General features: G+C 39.2%; 1 protein-coding gene across 9 annotated transcripts in view; it reads right to left on the bottom strand.

Moving 5' to 3' along the window:
- Nucleotides 1–8,364: 8,364 nt before the first annotated feature.
- Nucleotides 8,365–17,539, bottom strand: part of asph (aspartate beta-hydroxylase) — a 34,097-nt gene continuing 24,922 nt past the window's right edge. For 4 of the 9 annotated variants that reach the window (XM_030159641.1, XM_030159642.1, XM_030159639.1 and 1 more), the window contains 8 exons: nucleotides 17,176–17,271; nucleotides 16,966–17,063; nucleotides 16,740–16,796; nucleotides 15,379–15,382; nucleotides 14,658–15,296; nucleotides 14,033–14,074; nucleotides 13,576–13,623; nucleotides 8,365–12,147 (listed from right to left, as the gene is read on the bottom strand). In XM_030159641.1, coding sequence (XP_030015501.1) covers nucleotides 12,140–12,147; nucleotides 13,576–13,623; nucleotides 14,033–14,074; nucleotides 14,658–15,296; nucleotides 15,379–15,382; nucleotides 16,740–16,796; nucleotides 16,966–17,063; nucleotides 17,176–17,271 — 992 coding nt within the window. In that variant the 3' untranslated portion in view covers nucleotides 8,365–12,139. Of the gene's footprint in view, nucleotides 12,148–13,575; nucleotides 13,624–14,032; nucleotides 14,075–14,657; nucleotides 15,297–15,378; nucleotides 15,383–16,739; nucleotides 16,797–16,965; nucleotides 17,067–17,175; nucleotides 17,272–17,539 lie in introns of all 9 variants that reach the window. The other 5 variants (XM_030159638.1, XM_030159635.1, XM_030159640.1 and 2 more) reach the window with 5 other exon arrangements.

Below are 17,539 nucleotides of genomic sequence, written 5' to 3'. Positions count from 1 at the left end.
GATCCAATTTCTTTCTGCCCTTTGTCTTTGAGACTTGGTCCAATGTGGATTACATTCCAGGACAAGTACTTTCACAGCATCCCATCCATGGGATGTGAAATGTTGGATTACATACCTATCAGTATTTTTTGCTTTTGTTATGTTATGTTTAGGACAATTAAATCTAATATTCAAACTCAAACTGGTCTCTCCTACATATTTTTCTTGCATTTGTTACATGTAAATAAATAAAAAAACAAACAAACAAACAAACAAACAAACAGTTTTTTGAATAAATATTTCCTTCTCTGGCTGTTTTGTAGATGAAGCGGCCCTGATAATAATAAATCCATCTATGTTGTTTAAAGAAAGTGTCCATTCCACTTTTATTGGTATTATTGGATTTATTTCTAGCATGGACAAATATATCTCTCTAATGTTTATTTTTTCTGTATGCTGCATTCCATCTAATGTCACTGAGTGGGTTATTTAGTTGTATTGAAGTGCAGAAATTTTCCCTGAAACTCTTGGCCAGGACTGCTGCAGAAGGTGAGTATGTAATAACTAAGGGTAATAAGGAGCCCACTTGTATGGGTTGGACTGCCTTGAATCCTCTGAAGAGCTGTCTAAGAAAGGTCCTAGAGTACCCTCTACTGGACAGTGCTGCAAATAACACTCTGGTGGCATTCATGAAATCTTACTCCTGAGCACATATTCTATGAAATCTAAGTAATTGGGATTTAATCAGCCCTGTAAAGGTATGTTTAGGGTGAAAGTGCTTTTTATGTAATAATGCATGAGTATCTATATCCTGTAAGTAAACTTTGATATCTAATGTATGTTTCTCTGTGAAATTTTTCCCTTTAAAGGTGATAGTATTAAGGAAGTTGATATAATTAGAATCTACGGTGTATTGTAATGTAATGGAAGGGTTGTGAGTATTAAGTGTATTGAAAAACTGTTTAAACTCCTCTTCTGAATAATGCCAAATGCCCCAAATATCCTCCAGGTATCTATAGTAATATAAAGGCTTTTTGTTATATTTTTCTAAAGCCGTGGCCTCCCAGTTGGCCATAAAAATGTCCGCATAGGCTGGAGCAAATTTTTTACCCATTACCATACCGTTAATTTGTAAATAGAAGTCTCCATTAAATTCAAAGTCATTTCTAGTCAAATTGATTTCTAATAATTGTAAAAGCTCCTTATCTGGTCTTTTAATATCCAGGTATTTAAGAAAGAATTCTATAATTGTTTGAATACCCTCCATTATGTCGATGTTTGCAGGGCCGTGCAGAGAGCTATAAAGGGGCAGGGGCTCAAACTTCCAAAAGGGCACATGAAAACGAATAACTACCAATTAAATATGATTTGAAATGTTTAATAAATCATTACACAAAGTATACATTTTTACATTAGTTTGGCAGACAGCTACAATAACAATATGTAATAACTTACAAAGTCAAATAAAGTGATAAAAATTAGGTTTGAAATTCTTTCTTGTTGTAGGCTCCTTGCAGGCCAGGTGAAGATCACTCTGAAAAGGATGGTCTCACTGGTCTTGAATAATCCCCATCCCAAATGTGGCAAGTTCTGGAACTGCAGACATTTACAGGAAGATAATTAATGCATGTGAATGGTGTGCCTAATGCCCATGAATAGTATGGAATGTTGTTCCTTATATTGTGCATACCTGTAGGACTTTTTTTCACCCAGTTGGTAAGGGATCCGCTACTTTTAGCAGCTTCAAGTAGCTCCTTTCTTTTTTGTTTAATGTGTCTTTGTTTGAGAGGCATCTTCAAACTAAATAACAAAACAATAAAATATATAAGAAATACGACAACTACACCCACATACACACCATGCATGTCAAGTTATTTTATTATTCATGAGTGAATGTCAGGGATGAGTGAGTGGCTGGTGGTGGGCAGATGTGGCTACAACAGTAGTTTGCCACCAATGTGTATGGAATGAATACAAAATCCAATGAAAAGTGTCACTGAGTTTCCAAAAAAGATATATAATACTAATGCTACATCTTCATCATCATCATTATTATTACTAGATTTATTATTATCATTCAGTATTATCATCATTAGTATTATTATCATTAATTATTATCATCATTAGTATCGTTATCAGTATTATTATCATTCATTATTATCATCATTAGTATCATTATCAGTATTATTATCATTCAGTATTATCATCATTAGTATCATTATCAGTATTATTATCATTCAGTATTATCATCATTAGTATCATTATCAGTGTTATTATCATTAATTATTATCATCATTAGTATCATTATCAGTATTATTATCATTCAGTATTATCATCATTAGTATCATTATCAGTATTATTATCATTCATTATTATCATCATTATTATCATTATCAGTATTATTATCATTCAGTATTATCATTATTTTCCAGACTCCACATTCCAAGCAAGTCCTTGGAAATACCTTGTTAAAATTATCTGAAAACTGTGGGCTGGCTGTTGCTTATTTTCATTCAATAAATGTATCTGACTAATTAGACTAGACTCAGACTGCACCTCTTCTGTGTATAGTAGGCTACTGTAAAAGATGTGCATTTTCTACAGTGTAAAATATATATCTCTCAGTCTCCAAAGTGAGGACTATTACCATGTGTTACAGTTTTGTGGCTAAAACTCAACAGTTTATGGAAATAAAACATAAGTAAATATGTGTGAGTGCTTCAGCAGGACTCAGACTCAGGTGGACACCAGCTGTTAGAGTGTGCTAGTCTGGGAGCTCATTCCATGATGTGATGATGATATTGAATTATTTACTCACTTACCATCGGGTTTTGGCCCCAAAACTATAGTTGTTGAAGAATAGGACCAGAGCGACAAGTGAATGTTTTGGGCAGATAGTGGGGTGGACTCTCACATATCTGGAATCACAGAGCTTCCCTTCTCCTCATTCATTCTCCAGACCAGGGCGTGTGTGCGTGTGTGTGTGTGTGTGTGTGTGTGTGTGTGTGCGTGTGTGTGTGTGTGTGTGAGTGTGTTGCAAGGTTGCACAGGAGGAAGGAGTGGGGCGTGACACAGATGAAAGGGCATTATGACCAGGTCCAGTGACAGCCATATTAAACCACTCTAAACATTGATTATCATTGATCAAAATTTTAGTCACGAAAATTTTAGTCATGCAGTTTTTTGCGCAAAACAAAACAAACAAACAAAAAAATGTGTAAAAAGGGCACTTCTAGGCAGAGGATCAAAGCGGCAGGGGCTCAAGCCCCCTCGGCCCCCTGCTTTGCACGTGCAAGGATGTTACTATATAAACTATCCACATCAATAGTAAATAGAACCAAATCAACCGGGATATGAAGATTTTTAATTATATTAATAAAATCTATATATAATAAGTATCTTTAATGTAACTGGGATGTTTTTTAGCCAGAGGAATAATATAGGAATCAATAAATTCTACTACTCTATACGTTTCACCACTGCAGTCTGAAACTAGGAGCCTACCTGGAGGAATAACATATGGTTTACTCCATGTGGAGGGATCCTTATGAATTTTAGGTAAAAGAAACATTTGACCTTAGGTTCTGCTTCACCTGTCAAATAAGGTAATTGTTATTTATTCATGAATTACTTTTCATAAATTGTTTGGAAAATCCTGGAGACTAAAAGAAGTGTTTTCATGTATATAGGATTATTGATCTTACTGAAATAATACATTTTATTGTAAAATTGTCTTTCCCCTTCACACACATACTGTTCTCTATGGGTTAGGGCTCAGGGTAAGGGTCGGGGGTAGGGTTAGGATAAAGGGTAAGGGTTAGGAGGGGTGTGGGGGGTTAGGGTCAGGGTTAGGGAAAGGGTTAAAGTTAGGTTAAGGGTTACGGCTAGGGTTAGGGTTATGGTTAGGGTTACGGCTAGGGTTAGGGTTTGGGTTACGGCTAGGGTTAGGGTTACGGCTAGGGCTAGGGTTAGGGTTAGGGTTAGGGATAAGGGTTAGGGTTACGGCTAGGGTTAGGGTTACGGCTAGGGTTAGGGTTAGGGTTACGGCTAGGGCTAGGGTTAGGGTTACGGCTAGGGTTAGGGTTATGGTTACGGCTAGGGTTAGGGTTACGGCTAGGGCTTCGGTTAGGGTTAGGGTTACGGCTAGGGTTAGGGTTACAGCTAGGGCTAGGGTTAGGGTTAGGGAAAAGGGTTAGGGTTACGGCTAGGGTTAGGGTTAAGGCTAGGGCTAGGGTTAGGGTTTGGGTTAGGGTTAGGGTTACAGCTAGGGTTAGGGTTAGGGTTACAGCTAGGGTTAGGGTTAGGGTTACGGCTAGGGTTAGGGTTTGGGTTAGGGTTAAGGTTACAGCTAGGGTTAGGGTTATGGTTAGGGTTACGGCTAGGGTTAGGGTTATGGCTAGGGCTTCGGTTAGGGTTAGGGTTAGGGTTACGGCTAGGGTTAGGGTTAGGGTTACAGCTAGGGCTAGGGTTAGGGTTAGGGAAAAGGGTTAGGGTTACGGCTAGGGTTAGGGTTAGGGTTACGGCTAGGGCTAGGGTTAGGGTTTGGGTTAGGGTTAGGGTTACAGCTAGGGTTAGGGTTACAGCTAGGGTTAGGGTTACGGCTAGGGTTAGGGTTAGGGTTTGGGTTAGGGTTAGGGTTTGGGTTACGGCTAGGGTTAGGGTTACGGCTAGGGTTAGGGTTAGGGTTACGGCTAGGGCTAGGGCTAGGGTTAGGGTTACGGATAGGGTTAGGGTTAGGATGTGTTTATTTTAATCCTCACTGATCTAAACAGCCATCAGTGACCAAATGCATCTGTTGATATAAGTGTTTAATCACTGTTGAACCTTTAATCTTATCACTACAGTTAAATATTTCAGGTCAATTTCAGGTTCTGAACTTGTCAATGACATCACATCTGTCTGTTCTGTATTTTCAGACTCTGTAGAATTAGGGTTAGGGTTACGGCTAGGGTTAGGGATAAGGGTTAGGGTTAGGGATAAGGGTTAGGGTTACGGCTAGGGTTAGGGTTGGGTTAGGTTTACGGCTAGGGTTAGGGTTACGGCTAGGGTTAGGGTTACAGCTAGGGTTAGGGTTACGGCTAGGGTTAGGGTTACGGCAAGGGTTAGGGTCAGGGTTACAGCTAGGGTTAGGGTTACGGGTTAGGGTTACGGCTAGGGCTAGGGTTAGGGTTAGGGTTTGGGTTACGGCTAGGGTTAGGGTTACGGCTAGGGTTAGGGTTACGGCTAGGGCTAGGGTTACGGCTAGGGTTAGGGTTACGGTTACGGCTAGGGCTAGGGTTTGGGTTAGGGTTAGGGTTACAGCTAGGGTTAGGGTTACGGCTAGGGTTAGGGATAAGGGTTAGGGTTACGGCTAGGGTTAGGGTTACGGCTAGGGTTAGGGTTAGGGATAAGGGTTAGGGTTACGGCTAGGGTTAGGGTTAAGAATAAGGGTTAGGGATAAGGGTTAGGGTTACGGCTAGGGTTAGGGTTAGGGTTAGGATGTGTTTATTTTAATCCTCACTGATCTAAACAGCCATCAGTGACCAAATGCATCTGTTGATATAAGTGTTTAATCACTGTTGAACCTTTAATCTTATCACTACAGTTAAATATTTCAGGTCAATTTCAGGTTCTGAACTTGTCAGTGACATCACATCTGTCTGTTCTGTATTTTCAGACTCTGTAGAGTACAATCAAGCAGTTAGATGTGGACGCTTCTCATGTTCAACAGTCTCTGTCATGTAAACAGAAGAACTTCTATACACGTATTATATGTATTTACGTAAGCATTTATAAGCACTTTAACATTATGTATAACACACTTTGGGGAGATATAATTTTTGGGTGGAAAATGTCAAAATACTGCTCGGTAACATGTGGACTTGAAACAGACATACATTTTTTCAGCTTTACACAAACATCCACAACATGTGGTTCTCGACAGAAATTGATATGAAGTAGGACAAAACCTTTTAGATATTATGTTCAACTATGCTGAAAATACATTTTGGAATAAAATATTGAAAAGTCTCTGTTTTATTGACCTGAGAATGTGGTACCACGTGGACAGGTTGCCATGGTAACACGCAGATGACTCTTTACCATTGTATGCATCACCCAAAATGTGGACTTATTTTTTAAAACAACAAACCAGATATAATCACAATGCTTTTTTTAATGTATTTAATACAAACAGTGTTATTTATAACTTGTGCTGGTCCATACTGATAAAGATAAAATACAAATAAAGAGTCATTTCTCGGTAACAGTTCACAGATAGTCTTTTTAAATGTGACCAGTGTTTGAATTCACAAACTTCTTCATTCAGAATTTGTATTTCTCAGTAACAGACAGTCTTTTCATGTCTTTTTGTTAATTTAATGCGGCCTAGCAGAAGGTTCAGAACTTCTCCTGTACTGTGTGAGTGGTACTTTAAAAAGGATAACAGTTCCATAAGATACAGATCTAAAAAAAAACATGAGCCCACTTGATAAATGATGTGTGTACATTAACTTTTTCATGTAGATGTTCACTTTTGCTCAATCAGATCCTGTAGTAAATGTAAAAACATTCATCAATCAGCTATTTTCTGCATTTTCTTCAACCCATGAGAAAACCCTCTTTCCTTCATATTTCCTTATCACTGCTAAATAAGACACCAGCTTAAGATGCTTAACGTGGAATTTTTTTAACTTCATTATTTTTTATCTTTGTTTAGGTACTGGTTTTATTACTTCCACCAGGAGGTATTGTGATCACTTTGCTTTGTGTGTTTGTTTGTTTGTTTGTGTGTGTGTGTGTTTGTTTGTTTGTTTTTTTGTGTGTTTGTTTGTTGGCAACTTTAGGGGAAAACTATTCTCACCATCTTTCCCAAATTGTCCCCACACATAGGCCTTGACCCTGGGACCAACCCATTAAATTTAGGGCCAAAGTAGGACAAAGTTCAAATTTTCCTATCTGTCATCATTGAGCAATTTTCGAAAAAAAATTCAAAACAACTCCAATTAGCCTCCAATTTGATTCACCCGTAGCTTAGAACAATCTCTTGTATCTGGAACTAAATTGTCCACATCCACTGTGGAATGTGGACTCTGTGGACATTTCCATTGAACATTGAAAATCCCATTTACCACACATTTAAAATTAGAACTCAACAAATACTGATGTGAACTGAATGTAATTGGACAGACACACGACTGGGACCAAGCTGCAACTTTTTCTGCTTCAATGGAACAACCTGGAAACTGTTGAATTTAAACAGAAATCGTCGATCCACACATGCACACCGTTCAGGGTGCTTGGTGGAGGTTTGCGTTCTCTGAACACTTGTTAATGTATTTATTGCATGTATTCTTACTCTGTTTTTTTGTTTGTTTGTTTTTTTTCAGAGATTGATTCATTACAGAGTTAATTTTATAACAATTCATGTTATGTCGCTCTGCCACAGTGGACTGTATTTGTCATTGTTGACTTTGTGACTATCTATTCTATTCTATTGGTCAAAGTCACTCTACAGCACAGGTGTCAAACATGCGGCCCGGGGGCCAAATCAGGCCCACCAAAGGGTCCAATCTGGCCCCTGGGATGAATTTGTGAAATGCAAAAATTACACCGAAGATATTAACGATCAATAGTGTAAAAACCATGTTACTTCAGGTTCCATAAATACACATATAAACCAATTAGATCTCAGTTGGATCAGACCAGAAAAACACTGTCATCATAAGCTATAAATAATGACAACTGCAGATTTTATCTTTGTTTTAGTGTAAAAAAAGTAAAATTACATGAAAATGTTTACATTAACAAACTATCCTTTTACAAAAAAATGTGAATAACTTGAAAAAATATGAACAATGTGAAATGTCTTGAGAAAAGTAAACGCAATTTTATTAATATTATACCTGTTACTAAATGTTTTGTAGCTGTAATGGAAGTTGTAATGCACATGTGTAAATGATAAACTGAGGCAGAATATTGTTAAAACTGCACTTATTTTTCTTAAGACAGTTCAAGCTGTTCACTCTATTCACATTTTTACGGAAACGTTGTAGATGTAAAAATTATCATAATGTAACTGTACTTTTTTCACTGGTATTATTTACTGGTCCGGCCCACTGGACTTCATATTGGGGTGAAAGTGGAACTGAACTAAAATGAGTTTGACACCCCCGCACTATAGAGATAAAAACTGTAATCTTGAGAAAGGAGCTGAACCTGTTCAGTTTAGTAAACACATGTGAGATGTGCTGCAGTAGAAGTACAAAGTATTAGTAATAGTAGTTTAAAAAAAAGCCCAGAGTCAGCGCTGTGTTGTTGTGTTGTCCCAAACCTTTATTGCAGCACCCAGAACAGATCATTTACAGACAAACTGACACTTTAGATGGTTTTTTTTGTTTTTTTTTGTACAAAATCCATCATCATTACATCAGAATAATTTAATCCCCAGTATGGGCCTCTTCAGGACATGAGATCAGCAGACTGAAGGTTGTGACGTAAAGACAACAGTGTGAGGCCAACAGACAGGTGGATCCTCCACTCCTCCTCCTGTAGTTTTCCTTCTGTGCCTGAGAACAAAGCTGCCCGTGGATCACAACCTACACAGCACCGCTTCTGATCCAAGCAGGTGATGACAAACCAACCTCTGTGTCCCTGGGCTGCTGCAGAGTGTGGTTACTTTTATTGCTCTTGGTTTTGTGTTCTTAAAGGTTTGTCCTGAAGTAGCTCAGCCCCCTTAAACCTGCCTGTCACAAACAGCTTATGGCTTTGTAAAAAGCTTGTAAAGCATTCTCAGAAAATTAGGAGATTTCTTGTATTTTTTTTTTCCCCAAGTCCTTTTTAAAAAGGTTTAAAAATCTAGAAGCTCTCTCTCAGTAAAGACTGTAATCTTCAATGTTAAAAACGTCGTACAGTTCACATTGACTTACAAAGTGTTGGAAAGTAGAAAAGACCAGCTAGTGTTACAGAAAAAAAAAAAAAAAAAAAGACAGGAAGTCCTATAAAAACCACTACTGCACACAACTGGAATGTGTGGCATTCCTTAAAACAAACTGGTACAGTTGTGAGGACTAGACACAAAATACGAACACCGAACCAAGGAATTAAAGTGGAAATATGTTACTGAAATCTTCTTGGCTAAGCAACAGTAGTGTTTTCTTTGTACAATACCACACTGACATACAGTTTGCTGTCAGTGTCCCAACAGGAATGTGTTCCCAGGGTGCTGCACCCGCTGTCCTATCAAAGCCTCACAGTCACGTCCTATCAAATACAGGTAATGTACACTTACAACAATGGAACAGACAGGACGTTTACCTGCCCCTCTGCTCATTACCTTAAAAAAAAAAACAACAAAATAAAAAAAGCCCTCAGTTGGCTTTTACCATTTGGAAAGTCTACACATAGTTCTGCAGGGGAATGATGTTAGTGCTGAGAACTTGCTACCGTGGATTCCTGATTAAAAACACACAGAGACAGACGCTGAAGTCGCAAAAAAAAAGGTGGATAGAGACACGCACTGTTTCATTTTAAGAAGGTCAAATGCAGAACAAACCAGGCTGTGACGTCATCAGACCTGGTGACGACGGCCCACACAGGATCACCTGAACCCTGACCCCAAATGTAATCTGTAGGCAACATCCGAAACAAAACAGTTACGCAAAATATCAAAAAGCATTATTTCAGCCATGTCCAAACTGACATAATATATATATAGCTGAATAAAACTGTAACCTTTCCTTTTTTTTAATTTTTTTTTTTTTTTTTACAAGTTTACCGAATAAATATATAGTAAATCACAGTATGTTATTGGGTATTTAACACAGATACATACAAACAACAGCTGAAATACTAAGAAAAGCATCGGATATTCAAGATACATTTGTACAACAGATCTTTCAGCTGTAGTTTTACAGAGTGCTAATTACCCGACAATACACTATAATTTCAGACAAATGCTTCCATATGCACTACATTTGGGGTTAAACTGTTTCAGCGTGACCGGTGTCCTGTCTCCGTTTGTCTGCTCAGCCTCCTCAGGAATCCAAATATCCCTTAAAGGTTTTCAGCACAGTGCGACGCCGCTGCACCACCCACGTTCATCCTCATTTACATCACAGTTCAGGTTCTAAACACACACAGCTGAAGGTCCAACTCCAGTTCATGTGTTCAACAGTCGTTAGGTCCTGTTCACACTGGTTCTGACACGCATTCTGGGTGATCCAGGCCTAAGTGGACAGCTGGAAGTCTGGCCGTTCAGCCCTGGTATACCATCGGATTCATGTGTAGGTGATGTTTTGCAGTCGTGTGGCGACCTCTTGTGGGCACGTAAATAAGAACATGTATAAGAGGAAAAGGTGGATGTTAAACATGGACAAACCTGTGGTTCGAAGGCAGCGGCAGAAACTCTGGAAGCCTTCGATTTTACTGTTAAAACCATATGCACATGTTAAATTTTAGGTTTACCTTCACAGAGATCCTTTTTCATTCCTATGCAAGTGGTTTTTGTGCTTTAACACAACCTTTTCCTCAACATAACCGTGTTTTTGCACCTTATTTTCGGCGTTATCTGTAAGTTTTATGTGTATGAATTAGGGCTGAAAGATATATTGTTATCGTATCTATATCTAGATATGAAAATTCAAGATATTAATATCGGAAAAGCAACGATATAAACGATATATATTTCCCCTGTGCTCGCCCTGTATGTACAGCTCTGCAAGTCACAACAAATTTCATTTATTCGTACTTTATGTTAAAGTTGATGACTGGCAGTGAGTTCTAATAAATAACGCTGCACTTTCCACATTCTTTTGTATTACGATGTTTGTATTTTTCTGAAAAATGCTTGGTTTTCACCGAACCCGTAGTCATATCGTATTGATATCAAGATATCTTGCATGAATATCGAGATATGAAATTTTGTCCATATCGTTCAGCCCTAATCTGAGTTCTGTGCTGCAGGTACGAACATGGAACGTGACCACGCCAATGTGATCTGTGAAATCGCATCTGAAGTTGTAGAGCTGTCCATTTGTAACCTGATCACCGAAGACATGCCAGGTGAGAACAGGACCACAGTTAAACGGTCTCGGTAATCATATCTAGAAATAGAGGAGAGAAAAAAAAAACAAACAAAAAAAACCAATCAGCTAGAAATCTACAGAACACACAGAGATAAAGGTAGTTACACAACAAAAAAAACTGAGGAAGAGAGAGAACATAAAACTACATCATCACAGAAGGGAATGATGAGCAAAGATCCGTCAACACTCATATCATGGGAAACATTCACACATGCACGCACTCACACACTCGTTTCTCTCTGAATTCACGTGCTAGCATATGGCTCATCCTGGAGTCGACGCATACTGAGTGGTAAATAAACTGAGGGGGAGGGGGAGGGGAGGTAGGAGGCAGACAGCTTTGCATAGAGTCTACACAGACACACAGCTGACAGACGGGGACAGAGGGACACATCATGGTGTTTGGATTAGATTGGACTACATTTGAAAGTTTTATCACCGGCCTGAAACGGAGACATTCATAGCGGTGTCCTGTAGCTGATTTCTGCTCTAAGATGGCGGCTGCAACTCACTGTAAAAAACCTGCCAACTGTATGGAATGACCTGAGCCTTTTCATGCTATTACAGATCGAAGCTCAGAGCGGGACTTTGGCCTCGAATTAATTGGCAACAAAATTTAGCTCCAGGAAGTCTGAGTTACAATATCAGACTTCCAAAAATGATGAGCCAGTCTGGGGTCTTTTTACTTCTATTTTAGACGTTGCTCTGGTTGTGGCTGTAAAACGACAGCCACTGATTTCACAGACTTAAACTGCCCCTCCAGAACTGAACAATGATACGGCCGCTCAAAAGAAAACAAAGGGAGAAAAAAAAAAAAAAAAAGCCAGATGAACATGAACTCAAAGAAAATAAACAGAGGGGTAAAACAGGAGTACCATTAGTAACAATCCATTCAATATCTGACACATTTACACTAGAGGGACAGTTAAAGGGAGGAGAGGGATGAAGAGGAGGGGAGGGGGAGGCGAGTGTTGTCTTAACAACTTAAATCGTTTTCTCTGGAGGTGAAGAGATGCATCATCCTTCCTGAGCGTGCTCAGATAGTGCTGATGCGTCAGTGGGTCCCTGCTCCGTCACCACGGCGACTGCCGCTGCCTCTACGTTTCTATGGGAAACAAAAAACATATAAGATGCACAAGGGTCTGTGTGTTCATGGAAAACAGACATAAAACTATACACTTTTTACAGCTGTAGTTGATGAAAAGTGTTGATGGCCCTCCTGTTAGTGTGTCACGGTTTGGTTTTAAGTGGTTTTATTTTTAATCCCAATTAAATCCAATCAAATTTTATTTATATAGCGCCAAATCATAACAAAAGTTATCTCGTGACGCTGTACATATCGAGTTGGTCGAAACCAGACTCTAAGCCGATTTACAGAAACCCAACAGAATCCTCCAGGAGCAAACACTAGTGACTGGTGACAGTGGTGAGGAAAAACTTCCCTTTAACAGCAGAAACCTCAACTTTTACTCCAAGTCCAGATTATATTTAATTCTGTGGCTCCTGAACTTTTAACTGTGATTCAGATGATGTAACTGACCATTATTTTACGTTGATTAATCTCATTGGTTTCTGACATTTTAACGACCAAACAATAGAAAATAACTGAAACAGAATGACAAACCCCAAGATAGGTCTGGTTTGGTTCAGAAGTCAAAGATATTAACTTCACCGTCATTAGAGGAAAGAAATCAGAAAGTATTGACACTGACGAAACTGCAATTATCAGTTTAGCTATTGATTAATTTAACAGTACGATAAATAACTGATTACTCATTTATTATACACGCCGCTCTAGATTCAGTTTTAACTTGACTTTACAGTGGATATTTAACATCTAGTGGCTGCTGAGCTGAACTGAGAGAAAATAATGAACCTCTGAGAAAGTTAAGGACTGTTTTCTGATGCTGCTGAATTTCTGCCAGTTCATGATGAATCAGCTGTGGAGCTGAAGAGGATGGGTTGAACTTCAGCTGCATCACCAACACTCAGAGGATGCCTTATTTTAATTCAGCTTTTCCGTGTTGAGTATGGTGGCTTAGATTTACTAAATGGAGAATTTTCTATCCAGTTTTGCAACAGAGCTCTACTTGACGGCATTGCACCTGCACCTCAGTGGTTCAGTGGGGTATTAGAAATAAGATTTAACAATTTAAGATCTTCACACTCTCCACAACTGCTAACTCCCACATGTGCTGATAAATCTGCCCTTTGAACGTCCCTCTGAGGTTACATGTTGAAAAAGACACACATGTAGGCCCTCTCACAGGCTTTCTAGTAACAAACATCTGATAATATGTTCTTTGGCAAAAGGAGTCAAAGTGCAGCTGACTATCAGTTCCACGTTGATGACAGATGTTAGATAGTAGAAACATACGGCTTTTATCAAACATTATGTAATGCATGTTGTGCAGCAGGTGACAGCAAATATTAACTCTGCGACAGAGGTGAGGATTACACCTTCACCTCTGACATTTAGTCTAAGGCTACGTCCACACTGAGCAGAGAGAGGAGCTGCTATAACAGTATTTACCTGTGGGCTCGTCCTCCGTCTGTTCCTCTGTCTCAGCAAACTCTGCTGCTGCAACAAACACAAAATGCACAAGTAAGACGACAAAATCTAAAAAGCATGTCCACACAAACGTACATCTGCTGGAATTCTCTCCAACACTTGAAAAACTTTTTTCCTTTTGTTTCAGTACTTAAAAACAAACTAAGACATTTTTACTTCCTTACTCTCAGTGTGATTAGTAATCTTCCAGAATAGAGGCAATTATTGCATATTGTGTGGGAAGTTATTTTTTGTTTGTTCTGTATTTAATTGTTTTTGTGTACATAACATACTCCAATTCCATCTATTAATAAAGAAAAAAATGGATAAAATAGTGGTTAAGTTTATTTTATAACTTTTTGATTGTCTAATGTTGTATTTGATATTTGTCCCTTTGTTTTATAGTGTAAATGATTAAAAATTGGGAATGAGTGCCCACCTTCTTCTACTGCCTCCTCTGCCTCTTCTACTTCTTCTGTCTCTGTGGGTAAAAAACAAAAATATGACCCATTAGTTGTATGCTCATGTCAGGGAACAAGTTAACATCTCTGAATAATCTGGAATTCACAGAACGCAATGTGCACATCTAATGTATTCATGGCTAAACTGAAGAGCCTGTATTTTGTGAGCAGCTGTTTCTCTGTAGCTCCAGTCTGTCTTTTAATTGTATAAAAGTAAAAGACATAAACTGGGCGGTGTCTGTTGACAGACTGATATCACTGAAACAGATGGCCATCACACATTGTAGTTAAAGTTGTAAAATGAATTGTGGGTGTTGCTTTTGTAAATGTGGATATCTTTATGGATCCAGACAGGACAATATTCACATGGGTGTCGGTAAGAGCTTTATCATGTACAAGGAAAAACATAAAGGATGCTCATGTTTAAAAAAAAACAACAAAAAAACAGAAAACGGTCTCTCTTCTCTATACAACTGCCCACACTTGAGGGCAAATCTATATCTGATCTTTCCTCATGTTCTGGAGTTCTGCTGAAGATATGAAGATAGGATTGCAAACAACCACCTGTAAACCTCACAGACAGCCCATGTACTTTCATCTTACCTGGTGCTGTTTCTTCCTCCACTGCTTCTTCTGGAGTTTCTTCTGTTTCTGCAGCCTCCTCCACTGCCTCCTCTACAGGTTCAGCCTCTTCTGTAGCTTCTTCTGTGGCTTCTTCTGTAGGAGCTGCCTCCTCCTCAGCGGGCTCCTCTGAAGCTACTGCCTCTTCCACTGTCTCCTCTTCGGGTGCTGCCTCCTCCTCTTCCTCTGGTACTTCTTCCACTGCCTCCTCTGGTGCTACATCTTCAACAACTTCTTCTGCAGGTGCAGCCTCCTCAACAGGCTCCTCTGAAGGAGCAGCCTCCTCTTCAGCTGCTGGTTCTTCTGCTACTTCCTCTGCAGCTTCTTCTGATGGTGCTGCCTCCTCTTCAGCTACTTCTTCTACAGGAGCAGCCTCCTCTTCAGCTTCTTCTGCAGGTGGTGCTTCTTCCTCAACAGGCTCCTCAACAGCTTCTTCTGCAGGTGGTGCTTCCTCCTCAACGGCTTCTTCTGCAGGGGCACTCTCCTCCTCTGCAGCTGCCTCTTCCACAGCTTCCTCCACTGCAGCCTCCACCTCTGCTGCTAGTTCCTCTGCAACCTCGTCGACAACTGGCTCCTCCACAGCCTCCTCTGCTGCTGCCTCCTCCTCAACTGGAGCAGCCTGAAATCAATGGACACATTAGACCAGAGATTATAAACACATCCACCCTTTGTCACATTTTACTTTTAGTCATGAACAGTTAGACCTCCTTTATTTTCTTTAAACTCATCAGCTTAACATTTTCTAACATAAGAAATCAAACCAGTTAAATACCTGTGTTTAATGTCTGTGCTACTTCAGAACTAATGTGCTATAATAAATTAGAGTCAAGTTAAATATACTGAGTAAAAGCCACACTGTCATCTGATCAACCATTAGTTACATGAATGACAGTTCTTTAAGCTGACATAAATCAGTCTGAGATTCAAAGTTATCCGTTTACACAAACAATAATGGCATCTGATTATCAGCTTTTGATTTTACTATTAGTTATTTTTAATTGCAATTAAACGTAAGTCATAAAAATACAGATGTTGAGAAAATGTCATTCATTCTAAAGAAGTGGGCTATGATTTTGAAGATTCTGACTACATCTTGTCAGACACTTGTATGAACAGCTCCTTCTAAATCTACAACAAAACCTTTATGAGCAACAGACCAGGTTTGTTTTTCTATCTCCCAGTTTCTGTCCCTTCTCAAGTTACACCTACATACAACAAACGTGTAGAAACAGTACATTTATTACAAACAGAAATGACTTTGAGCATTTCTGGGGGCTATTAACGGTTAAAATCTGCTAATATAGACAGTGGTTTTCTAGTTTATTCTGATCAGACTTGTCTCTTCCAACTGCAGTGGTTACACAAAGACTTTTTTATTCTGTCTACTAATGGCAAACTTGGGTCCATGTAAACACAGCTAGGTGTCTTGACTTTGGGGGAAAACTAGATCATAGGAGTCTATTTTTAATATACGGAGTATGCTTTGCCCCAGGTACAGTACACAAGTCTGAGCCAGTTTAAGATGCATAAAAGAAAATGTGCTGTAACAGCAGCAAAGGTACAAGTCTAAAAGCAGTAGCAAATTATTTTAGAACATCTAAAGGGAAATCCTTGAGAAACAGCTTTATATTTGATTAAAAAAAAAGAATTGTTTATTCAATTGGTAGTGAAAGAATAAAAGAATGTAAACATCCAATATCTTTAAGGTGTTAAAATTATAGTAGCACCCCCCCCACCCATGCAGAAAGTGTATGAGTGACCCTACATCCAAAGAGGTCTTTGTGTAAAACTTGTTACACACATATTTAGATTTGAAATTACTCAGATATTATAACTGCTCAAGGTACAAGGCCATTTGACCTTGATAAAGTAGGTCAAGGTGACCCATTTTTAATAAGCTTCTGCTCCAAGCCAGGATGCATCCACAGTATAAATTTGGTGCAAATATCTCAATGCATTCTTCAGATGTTGAATGGACAGACAGACGACAAAACGACTACAATACCCCTTTGACCTGAAGTTGACAGAGGGGTAATAAAAACAATATTAACATTCTGGACATACTTCCTCCTCTACTGGGGGAAGCTCCTCTTCCAGCACCTCTGGATCCTCCTCAATCACCTGAAAAAGCAGAAAATAAAACACATCATAATTGTCTGAAGTCATTCTTAGAACTAATGGCCCGTCATAGTTTCACCTCCAACAGGCATCTGATTTTACAAGTAGAAAGACTTGGTGTCCAAACCCAGCAGGTGATGGTTTCATATTCATTATTCCAGTTAGTACTAACCTCAGGGGTCTCCTCTGGCTCTGGTTCAGGTTCAGCCTCAGGCTCTGGTTCTGGTTCTGGCTCAGATGCCTCCACCTCAGGCTCTGCTACAACCTCAGGTTCTGATAAAAGGAGAACCAGTTGTGCTTATCAGGGGTCCAACAGGCAGGAGGTGCTGAAACGTACCACAGTTTGAACTAAAGGTTGGACTACCACATCATGCAGGTTCATGCTCACTCGTACCTGGAGGTGGTGGTGCAGCCGCTTCCTCTGCTACTGCAGCTTCGATCACATCTTCCACAGGCACAGCATCAGGCTCGACAACAGCTGGAGACAGTAGCATCACAACAAAAATTAGAATGAACTAGTGCATGTAGCATATTTTGACCATTTTTCATGTTTATTATTATTGTCTGTGTAAGCAATGGTTCACTGTTCTTCATCAGTTTTGTCTAACTGCTGTATTTAAGTGAATAAATAACTGCATAAACTATGATGAAAAGCGTATTATTGTATCTCACAGGAAAAGAGCAATAACAATTATACATGTGGCATAATTAAAGCAACAAAGAATGTACTGTTTGCATTTCTAGTT

The sequence above is a fragment of the Sphaeramia orbicularis genome, chromosome 17 (assembly GCF_902148855.1).
Source record: "Sphaeramia orbicularis chromosome 17, fSphaOr1.1, whole genome shotgun sequence".
Lineage (NCBI taxonomy): Eukaryota > Metazoa > Chordata > Actinopteri > Kurtiformes > Apogonidae > Sphaeramia > Sphaeramia orbicularis.
The sequence above is the reverse complement of the archived record's forward strand: the minus strand, read 5'-3'. Positions and strand labels throughout refer to the sequence as shown.